This window comes from Pelophylax lessonae, assembly GCF_965119305.1.
Source record: "Pelophylax lessonae genome assembly, chromosome: 7".
Classification (NCBI taxonomy): domain Eukaryota; kingdom Metazoa; phylum Chordata; class Amphibia; order Anura; family Ranidae; genus Pelophylax; species Pelophylax lessonae.
This window is the reverse complement of record NC_138774.1, coordinates 195085946-195097559: the sequence shown is the minus strand read 5'-3', so window position 1 is coordinate 195097559 and position 11614 is coordinate 195085946. Positions and strand designations below refer to the sequence as shown.

Genomic DNA, 11614 nt, shown 5'->3' with positions numbered 1-11614 from the left:
GACTTTGTTCCAAATCAGGGACAGTCCCTCAAAATCAGGGACAGTTGGGAGCTATGCATATATAACATATTGACATGCCTCCATTTGGTGAGATCTGTTCTAGCAAAGGATAGCCACTAGCAAGAAAATAAAGTAAATAAAGTAAACTTTATTTAACAAATAATTAATGAACTTCACGAAACAGAATAACTTATCAGGAATGCTGAAATTAGGACCAAAACAGGAGAATGAGGGCTAAAAAAGTTTGTTCAGAATTCCACATGTATTGATTTAAAAATGAACACTGTAAAATTGGTTGATTTCACCAGACACAGCTCTGGAGGTCTTAGACAGCTTTACTTCTGCAGCTTTCAGCTCTGCTTCCAGTCTGAAAGACAAGGCATATGAGGCAGAAAATGATGGGAATAAATTAGCTTCTTAAAGGCACAGGGCTATCCAGATACCAATATACTGTATATACAAAAATATATATAGAACAAAAAATCTGTATAACATGTACTTTATGTGTGCAATTTTATAGATGATGCAGGGCAGCACTGTGTGTTTTCAAAACACTTAAAAACTATATTGAATGGCGAGAAAGGAAGAAAACATTGAGGGCTGCAGGTATAATGCTCTTGTATGATTCCTTTTTTATTACAGTATGACCATGGGGAGCCATGTAGTCAGCCAGTGGCGTCAATTGCCCTCCCCTACTAAATTAGGCTGTGGGGCAGTGGCGGTGCTACTAAGGTCGTAGTGAGCGGGGTGACTTGATCAGGTGCGGGTGCAGGGGCGGACAAAGCTGGTTGTGGGAGATCAGGGTTGGGGCAGCCACTTGCTCCCATCTCGCTGTTCATTCCTCACCGCTAGGTGTCCATATCTCCTCCTTTTCCATTACACCCAGCATGGAAGACAAAAATAGCCCTACCAGGTGAGCTGAAGACGTGCAGGGACATCCTGGGGAGGGAAGAAATAGTTTAATAGGATCTTAGCCTCCTCTACCTCCAACAGTAATAAATGGCAGTGGCAGAGCCAGGAGTGGGAGGCAGAGGCTGAAAGTTGAGCCATTACCCTCCTCATTACACTCCAAATTCTCCTATATTGGTGTTCCCTGCCAACCTTCCATCTTGCAGATTTTGGAGTCAAAGCAACTCACCCCTTGCCACTCCATTGCCTCATCTCTAGCCTTGCATTACTTCTAGTGCTGCAACTGTTGACCTAAAAATTAGTGGACACAGCCTGCTTTCATCACCATGTGGCCTTTACTGTCCCCCCAGTACTCTATTCCCTGCAACCACTATTTTTCTCTCAAAAGTTTTACTCTGCCCTACATGACCCAGAATAGAGTCCTTGTCATTGCAGCAAACTGTCAACGGCAGGGTACACCTGACCTCAGATATGTGGGACAATAGGCATGGGCAGAGGAGGTGCGAATTGTTTACCACAAAGTGGGTAAATCTAATGGTGGATAGGCAGCAAGTTACGAGGGGTAAACCTATTAAATTTGGAGTACCACCATGAGTTGCGGAAGATTCGGCCACCTCTGCCATCTGTACGCCTCCTCCTATTTCACCCCTGCCTCCTCCTCTTAGGATCCTTTTTCCAAGGACACACCCTTTACATTATCAACACAGGGTGCAGGGGGCAAAGTTCAGGTGTGCGCTATGTGCAGGTTGCAGAGTTCAGGCGTGTGCTATGAACAGGGTGCAGAGTTCAGGCGTGTGCTATGAACAGGGTGCAGAGTTCAGGCGTGTGCTATGTACAGGGTGCAGAGGTCATGCGTGTGCTATGCCAGGATACAACCCAAGCCTCCCCTCAGAGCTCTCCTCTCTCCTACAGAAGAGAATCTTTTACAACCTACAGTGGCAGGTCAGGCTGTTGGCGCGGGCTGCGTAGATACCCCGCTCCGCCCCCTCCTCTGCAGGGAGGGTTTTGTGTGTGCTGACTGCCGATGCTAGAGGCCAGCGGTGGAGGTGGCAGAAGCTCTGGATGATAAAAAGCCCTGCCGGCTGCCTTCCTGTACTGAGTACAGGTTCACGGAGAGTGTTCCAGCGCCCAGCATCCACTGACACTCTACATGGTGCGCTCTGGGTGATTAGGTGGGCCCGAGCACACCCTGTGTACATGCCTTTGGTGCTGCGTCTAAAAAAGTCTAAAAGAATTGAGCAAACAGTTTCCTAACCTTAAAGAGCAGTCCATGTGGGTATCTGCCGAGGAAACATTGAACTACAAGGTTAATCAAGGGGCCCAGGCAAGGTACGTCTGTTAGCTTTCCTAGATGAAGTGTTACTAACGGGTTTGACTCATTGTTACACATGACCTTGCCTGTCTTGAGCTTGTGCGTGGTTATCCATGTGGTGCCTGGGCCTGCAGGGCTGCCAGCAACTCTGCACCTTTTTTGGCAGAGGTCTCCTAGGCAAACAAGTTTCACACCATTTAGCCTATGCATTGCTTTATACTCGGTGCTTGCTTGGTGCTTGGGAGGTCCAAATCTGACCTCACAGATACACTTTCTGGAAGAATGGTTAAACATTCCCATAGACACAGTCTTAAACCTTATGGACAGCCTTCTCAGAAGAGTTGAAGCTGTTATAGCTGCAAAGGGTGGGCCAACTCAATATTAAACCCTACAGACTAAGACTGGAATACCATTAAAGTTCATGTGCTTTTAAAGGCAGGCGCCCCAATACTTTTGACAATATAGTGTGTGTGTGTATATATATATATATATATATATATATATAGATATATACAGTGGGGATCGAAAGCATGGGCACCCCAGGTAAAAATTTGTATTAATGTGCATAAAGAAGCCAAGGAAAGATGGAAAAAATCTCCAAAAGGCATCAAATTACAGATTAGACATTCTTATAATATGTCAACAAAAGTTAGATTTTATTTCCATCATTTACACTTTCAAAACGACAGAAAACAAAAAAATGGAATCTGCAAAAGTTTGGGCAGTTAATATCTTGTACTGCCCCCTTTGGCAAGTATCACAGCTTGTAAACGCTTTTTGTAGCCAGCCAAGAGTCTTTAAATTCTTGTTTGAGGTATCTTTGCCCATTCTTCCTTACAACAGTCTTCCAGTTCTTTGAGATTTCTGGGCTGTCTGTCATGCACTGCTCTTTTAAGGTCTATCCATAGATTTTCAATTATGTTGAGGTCAGGAGATTGTGAAGGCCATGGCAAAACCTCCAGTTTACGCCTCTTGATGTAATCCCCCATGGATTTCGAGGTGTGTTTAGGATCATTATCCATTTGTAGAAGCCATCCTCTCTTTAACTTCAGCTTTTTCACAGATGGCATCAAGTTACCATCCAAAATTTGCTGAAATTTTATTGAATCCATTTTTCCTTCTACTCGTGACGTGAGATGTTCCCTGTGCCACTGGCTGCAATACAACCCCAAAGCATGATTGATCCACCCCCATGCTTAACAGTTGGACAAAGGTTCTTTTCATTCATTTTAAATAATTTTTATTGAGTTTTCATAAAAGGCATAACAGTGCAAAATGAGCCAACTCGGCTCAACCATACAGATAGAAGGCGGTACAGCATATGTGGAACATGAAATATGAAAATACGTATACAGATATCTTTAAAAGCAGGAATCAGAGAAAAATTACAGTAGAAGCAGTAAGACATCGACCAAATCGAGGTAGATACAGAGCCCCCGCTCTATAACACTAAAGGTCGGGCGGTCTTTTTACCCAAAAGAGCTTGTTGGGGATCTTTCACCAGGTTCACTTGTGTTAATGAATAGATAGAGTTATAGACACGGATCCAAAATCGTCTAACCTTTGAGCAAATCCACCAGATGTGGAGGACAGTGCCTACTTGTCCGCATCCCCGAAAACAGTTGGGGGATGCAGTGCGAACCGCCGCCGCCAGCCTGACCGGGACCATGTACCATCGTAGAAACACCTTATAGTTAGCTTCTATTAAGGAAGTGTTGAGTATGGATCTAGAATTAAACTGTGCTAAAGAATTCCATTCAGCTCGGTCCAAGTACTCATTCAGATCCTCCTCCCAGCATAGCATATACGATAGTTTAGTGTCATCGTCATGCAGTGTATTATAGATCGTGGATATATAGCTTTTTTGTTTATCCAGCGTACGACAGAGATACTCCATTTGTGTGGAGGTAGTGATGTCACTCTTACTCTTAAGGGAGGCTACGAAATGAGAAATCTGAGCGTAGCGATAGTACTCTCCCTCAGGGAGGGAATATTTCTCCTGCAACTGGGCCCTAGTAAACAGCCCCCCGGTGATCGCACAGATCGGCCAACCTGAGAAACCCCCTTGTTTGTCCACCACTCAAACACCGAGGGGCAAAGGCCCGGTGGGAACGAGGGATTGCCAAACAGGGGTGCCAATGGGGCATAGGGGGACTTAAATGTATGTCTGCCTGACAGCCTATCCCAAATTCCCAAGGAAAGGGACAGGGTAGGGCAGAGTACTCCTGGCCTGTCTCTGGCCCGTAACCACATCACATGGTGGATTGGGACCGTAGATGGGCCGCTTCCAATTGCATCCAAATGGGGAGAGGAGCTCGGGAGTGAAAGCGAATCAAGTGGGCCAGTTGTGCTGCATTATAGTATTTGCCCAGGTCTGGGACCCCCCATCTCCCTCTTAGCTTCGGGGGAAAAAGAGTGCGTCTGTTCACCCTGGGCCTCTGTCCCCCCAGATAAATCGGACAACTGTCCCCTGGAATTCTCTAAGATCAGACATGTTAAGCATTACAGGTAAAGTGCGGAACAGATACAACAATCTAGGCAATATGTTCATTTTTGCCGAATTCAACCTACTGAACCACGACGGGGGACTAGCTGACCAAGTAGCAAGGTCCTCTCGCAGTTTTTTGTACGAAGGCGGGTAATTACGTATGTAAAGAGTAGCTATAGAAGTCGTGAGGTGTATCCCAAGGTACGGTAGCGACCGCTCCTGCCAGGTGAATGTAAAATTGTCTCTGAGAGCAGACAGTGGGGTCTCGTCTAGTGTTAAATTTAGAGCCTGGGACTTTGAGGGGTTAACCCGAAGACCAGAGATGGACGTGAACTCCTCCAAATCCCTGAGCAGGTTGGGAATAGAGATCAGAGGGGTCGAAATGTACATCAAGATATCGTCCGCAAATAGGGCGCACTTGTGTTCTACACCTCCACACTGTATGCCCAGGATATTTGGATTAAGGCGTATCTTGATGGCCAGTGGTTCTAGGTTCTTTTCATTCAATTTTATGCCCCTTCTTCTCCAAACGTACATTTTTCTCATTCCGGCCAAAAAGTTCAATTTTAACCTCATCGGTCCACAGAACTTGTTTCAAAAATGCATCAGGCTTGTCTATATGTTCATTTGCAAAGTTCAAACGCTGATTTTTGTGGTGAGGAAGTAGAAGAGGTTTTTTTCTGATGACTCTTCCCTGAAGACCATATTTGTACAAGTATCTCTTTATAGTAAAACAGTGTACCACAACTCAAGTGTCTGCCAGATCTTTCTGGAGGGATTGTGCAGTCAAACGTGGGTTTTGAATTGTTTTTCTCACAATCCTGCGAGCTGTTCTGTCTGATATTTTTCTTGGTCTTCCAGATCTTGCTTTAATTAACTTCCACTGTTCCTGATGACTGCCATTTCTTACTTACATTCCAAACAGAGGATATTGACATCTGAAAACGCTTTGCTATCTTCTTATAGCCTTCTCCAGCTTTGTGAGCGTCAACTATTTTCAGTTTTCTAGACAACCGCTTAGAGGATCTCATGGTGCTGATTGTTGGGGCAAGGTCAGATGAGTCTGGGCATTTAAAACCTTTGAGATTGACATCACCTTGTCTTCCCAGACGATAAATGAGAACAATCCATGACACTGGCAGGTCTCAGCCTTGCAAAGGGGGCAGTGCATGCTATAAATTCTGCAGGGTGCCCAAACTTTTGCAGACACCATTTTTTTGTTTTCTGTAATTTTGAAAGTGTAAATGATGGAAATAAAATCTAACTTTTGTTGACATATTATAAGAATGTCTAATCAGTAATTTGATGCCTTTTGGAGATTTTTCCATCTTTCCTTGGCTTCTTTATGCACATTAATACAAATTTTTACCTGGGGTGCCCAAACTTTCGATCCCCACTGTACATACATACATACATACACACACAGTATCTCACAAAAGTGAGTACACCCCTCACATTTTATTATATCTTTTCATGTGACAACACCGAAGAAATTACACTTTGCTACAATGTAAAGTAGTGAGTGTACAGCTTGTATAACAGTGTAAATTTGCTGTCCCCTCAAAATAACTCAAACACAGCCATTAATGTCTAAACCGCTGGCAACAAAAGTAAGTAAACCCCTAAGTCAAAATGTCCAAATTGAGCCCAAAGTTTCAATATTTTGTGTGGCCACCAATATTTTCCAGCACTCTTGGGCATGGAGTTCACCAGAGCTTCACAGGTTGCCACTGGAGTCCTCTTCCACTCCTCCATGATGACATCACAGAGCTGGTGGATGTTAGAGACCTTGCGCTCCACCACCTTCCGTTTGAAGATGCCCCACAGATGCTCAATAGGGTTTAGGTATGGAGACATGCTTGACCAGTCCATCACCTTTACCCTCAGCTTCTTTAGCAAGGCAGTGGTCATTTTGGAGGTGGGTTTGGAGGTGGGTTTGGGGTCGTTATGTGGGAATACTGCCCTGCGGCCCTCTCTCCTGAAAGGAGGGGATCATGCGCTGCTTAAGTATGTGACAGTACATGTTGCCATTCATTGTTCCCTCAATGAACTGTAGCTCCCCAGTGTTGGCAGCACTCATGCAGCCCCAGACCATGACACTCCCATGCTTGAATGTAGGCAAGACACACTTGTCTTTGTACTCCTCACCCGGTTGCCGCCACACACGCTTGACACCATCTGAACCAAATAAGTTTATCTTGGTCTCATCAGACCACAGGACATGGTTCCATTAATCCATTTCCTTTGCCTGCTTGTCTTTAGCAAACTGTTTGCAGGCTTTATTGTGAATCATCTTTAGAAGAGTCTTTCTTCTGAGATGACAGCCATGCAGACCAATTTGATGCAGTGTGGCATATGGTCTGAGCACTGACAGGCTGATCCCCCACCTCTTCAACTTCTGCAGCACTGCTGGCAGCACTCATACATCTATTTCCCAAAGACAACCTCCGGATATGATGCTGAGCATGTGCGCTTAACTTCGTTGGTCAACCATGGCGAGGCCTGTTGTAAGTGGAACCTGTTCCGTTAAACCGCTGTATGGTCTTGGCCACCATGCTGCAGCTCAGTTTCAGGGTCTTGGCAATATTCTTATAGCCTAGGCCATCTTTATGTAGAGCAACAATTCTTTTTTTCAGATCCTCAGAGAGTTCTTTGCCAAGAGGTGCTATGTTGAACTTCCAGTGACCAGTATGAGAGAGTGAGAGCGATAACACCAAATTTAACACACCTGCCCCCCATTCACACCTGAGACCTTGTAACACTAATTAGTCACATGACACCGGGGAGAGAAAATGGCTAATTGGGCCCGAATAAGATATTTTCACTTAGGGGTGTAATCACTTTTGTTGTCAGCGGTTTAGACATTAATGGCTGTGTGTTGAGTTATTTTGAGGGGGACAGTAAATTTACACTGTTATACAAGCTGTACACTCACTACTTTACATTGTAGCAAAGTGTAATTTCTTCAGTGTTGTCACATGGAAAGATATTAAAATATTTACAAAAATGTGAGGGGTGTACTCACTTTTGTGAGATACTGTGTATGTATGTGTGTGTTGTGACAGGGCACATGGATCCGTGGTCGACGGAAGATACGTGTCACCGAGGTTCCTGGCCTTGGTGAGATAAGAGCCGGTAATTCTGTGTCAGGAGCAGCTAGTGCTGTTTGACATTTTTTATTTTAGTGTGGCTGCAAAGCCGAATCCGGGCCGGCTCTTATTGGGAGCAGTTAAGGTATGGGTGGGTGGCTGCTCCCCACGCTCCAGGCCAGGTCTTGCCTGGGGTTTATAAGGCAGACAGCCTAACAGGTGATTGAGATTTGTCTCCATGCACCAGAAGGCTGTGGAAGTGAGTGCTGAGTCTGGAAAGGTTTCAAGCAGGTGAACTGATCCGTTGCTGTGTGTGAACAGCACCAAAGAGACACAGGTGAATGGACTTGTTGCTGTGTTTAAAACCTGCCTTAAAGACTGTCGTTTTCCTTTTTGTTGGGTGTGAGTTAACACCAAGAAAGACTGTTATTTTTGTGTTCCTGAAGTGTAAATAAAACACTCCTGATTTACTTGAAGAACCATCTGTTTTGCCTCTATACTGCACCCGCAAATCCTACCTACCAGAGCAAATCCCCACATTTGGTGCTCGGATGCGGGCATGCGCAGTGAGGCTGGCGTAAAACGCCAAAATATTTTTGTTCTGCTGAATGTGACTGTACATGTCGTATATTAAGCCTGCTAAGCTGCAGCCACAGGAAAAGATGGAGGAATTGATAAGGCAGCTTACCCAGGCCAGTTTAGGACAACAGCAGGCCATAGAGCTACAGCGGGAGACTAACCTGCAACAGCAGAAAAGACATGAGGAGGCTATGCGTGCACAGCAGGAGACTAATCAACGGCTGCTGCAACATGTGTTGGCGTTGGAAAAGTCTGGGGTGTCTCGGGGAGTGCATGATGCCTGGAAAGCGGTCCGTGCAGCGATACCCAAGATGGCTCCCACGGATGACGTCGAGACGTACCTCGCCATATTTGAAAAAGTGGCGGTCCGGGAGAAGCTACCCCGTGACCAGTGGGCTGAGGTGGTCGCTCCGTTCCTGGCATCCGGACCCCAGCAGGTGTTTTTCGATTTGACAGATGACCAAGCTGCCGACTACCCGACCGTAAAAGGTGAGATCCTGGCGAGACTGGGCGTAAATGTCTTAGTCCGCGCTCAGCGAGTGCATCAGTGGGGCTACAAAGCGGCCCGAACCGGCCAGGCCACAATATTACGATTTACTGCACAGATTGCAAAAATGGCTGAAGCCTGATCTGTTAAAGCCCACTGATATGCTGGACCGCTTATTGGCTGACATGTTTTGGAGGGCCTTGCCTTATCCCCTCCAGCACTGGATCGGCCAGGCTTCTCCTGACAATGCTCTGGATATGGTTGACCTGGTGGAGCGCTATGAGGCCACCAAGAACTTGCAGGGATGTACAGGGGGGAGGGGGCCAGTCAAACCCCGGAAATCTCCGCCACAGAACCAACGCTTGGTGGCAATGAGACACACTCAAGACGTACTCCCTGTACGCCCGGCCCCAATAGTCTGCTGGCGGTGTCAGGAGCCAGGTCACGTGAAGGCTGAGTGTCCCCAACAGGACGAGCCTATGGAGACTAACTATGGACACCGCCACTTGTTGTATGCACGAAAGCTATGCGCCACAGGCACTGGTGAGGTGATAGACAGTAACCATCTGTGTCAGGTGGAAGTGGGAGACACTTTGGCGGTGGCTCTGCTGGACTCAGGAAGTCTGGTGTCCCTGGTGAGAACGGCGTTAATACGGCCTGCTGAATATACCGGCCGCAGAGTCGGGGTCGTATGTATTCATGGAGACTTAAAGGACTATCCCACAGCGCTGGTAACTTTGTCTACAGCGGCCGGCAAATGGACCCATGAGGTGGCTGTCGCTACCAAGTTGCCACATGAACTAATAATCGGAAGGGACTTTCCAGGTTTTCCGGCACTGTGGCCTACGGTTAAAGGGTCTGACAAGCCTGAGACAGGGACAACCCTAGCAGAATGGCCTGGTTCCAGTGTGAGGCCAGAGCCCTGGGAGCCTGAGTCCGAAGGGCCCTCGGTAGGGGTGACCACAGCTTCTGTGATAGAGGGGGACACCACCCCACTAAATGTAATGGTGGGAGACGTGGAGGACTTGCCATCCGGCCCTGAGTTGGCAGACCTCAATGTCTCCGGGGAAAATTTTGGGACTGCACAACACCGGGATACGTCCCTAAGCAGGGCCTGGGAAAATGTTGTAATCATTAATGGTAAACCAAAAAACCCTGGGGCTGAATTGATGTTTCCACGTTTTATTGTTCAACAGGAAATGTTATATCGAGTGAATCAAATCCGGGGTGAACTGGTTGAACAGTTGGTGGTGCCCACAGCGTACCGCAAGCTTGTTATGGATCTTGCCCACCAACATGTTCTTGGGGGACACTTGGGGTGGCAGAAAACACAGGACCGCATACTACAGAGGTTTTATTGGCCCGGTGTGTTCAGAGAAGTGGAAGAGTATTGTAAGTCATGTCCGGTCTGTCAGATAACTAGCCCCCAGCCCCATTTCCGTAGTCCCCTGATACCTCTCCCGATAATTGAGGTCCCATTTGAACGAATCGCTATGGATCTAATCGGCCCTGTTCCAAAATCTGCCAGGGGTCACCAACATATTCTAGTCATCCTTGACTACGCCACTAGCTACCCGGAGGCGATACCCCTGCGACATACATCCGCCAAACTTATAGCTAAGGAGTTAATGGAAATGTTTTCCCGGGTGGGACTGCCTAAAGAGCTCCTGACTGACCAAGGGACACCGTTTATGTCCAAGGTTATGAGAGAACTCTGTAAGCTGCTCCACATAAAACAATTACGTACATCAGTCTACCATCCCCAGACAGATGGCCTGGTCGAGAGATTTAACCAAACATTAAAAAACATGTTAAAAAGAGTAGTTTCCAGGGATGGTAAGGACTGGGACCTGCTTCTACCCTATCTGATGTTTGCAGTGCGAGAAGTACCTCAGGCTTCCACGGGGTTCTCGCCCTTCGAACTGTTATATGGTAGGCATCCTCGCGGGTTGTTGGATATAGCCAAAGAGGCCTGGGAACAACAACCCACCCCCTACAAAAGTGTTGTTGACTATGTCACCCAGATGCAGGAACGGATGGAAAAGGTGATGCCCTTGGTCCGGGAACACATGGAGGCAGCCCAAAGAGCCCAGAGTAGGATCTACAATCGACAGGCTAGGGTCCGGAACTTTAACCCGGGTGATCGGGTAGTGGTACTAGTACCAACAGTAGATAGCAAGTTCCTAGCTAGGTGGCAAGGTCCCTATGAGGTGCTCGAAAAGATAGGAGAAGTAAATTACAAAGTACACCAGCCAGGGCGGCGGAAGCCGGAGCAGGTGTACCACGTAAATTTACTAAAGCCGTGGAAAGATAGGGACTTGTCCGAGAACAACAGCCCCCAGCCAGGGTTTCTAGGTGAAAAAGGTCCAGCCCCTACTCTTGAAGCCTGTGAAGCAGTAACCTCGGTAAAAGCTGCAGATAGCCTGTCCTCCAAACAGGTCCAGGAAGTCAGGGAGTTCATTAGTCGGAACACAGATGTGTTCTCAGACCTCCCTGGACGCACGTCTCTAATCCTACATGATATCGTCACTGAGCCCCGGGTCAAGGTCCGGGTAAAGCCATATCGGGTACCCGAGGCTCGGCGACATGCTATTGAGGAAGAAGTACAACTCATGTTAAAACTCGATGTTATTGAAGAGTCTAAAAGTGAATGGGCCAGTCCCCAGTCTTAGTACCCAAACCAGACGGGACGTTGCGGTTCTGCAACGATTTTCGTAAGCTAAACGAGGTCTCCTAATTTGACGCGTACC

General features: G+C 46.9%; 1 protein-coding gene across 1 annotated transcript in view; it reads right to left on the bottom strand.

The window, feature by feature from the left end:
- Nucleotides 1-202: 202 nt before the first annotated feature.
- LOC309560565 (synaptonemal complex central element protein 1-like) overlaps nt 203-11614 on the bottom strand; it is a gene marked incomplete at its 5' end in the record, with an annotated part of 145026 nt that continues 133614 nt past the window's right edge. The window contains one exon of the mRNA XM_082264190.1: nt 203-367. Within this exon, the coding sequence (XP_082120316.1) occupies nt 271-367 (97 nt within the window). The 3' untranslated portion in view covers nt 203-270. The remainder of the gene's footprint in view (nt 368-11614) is intronic.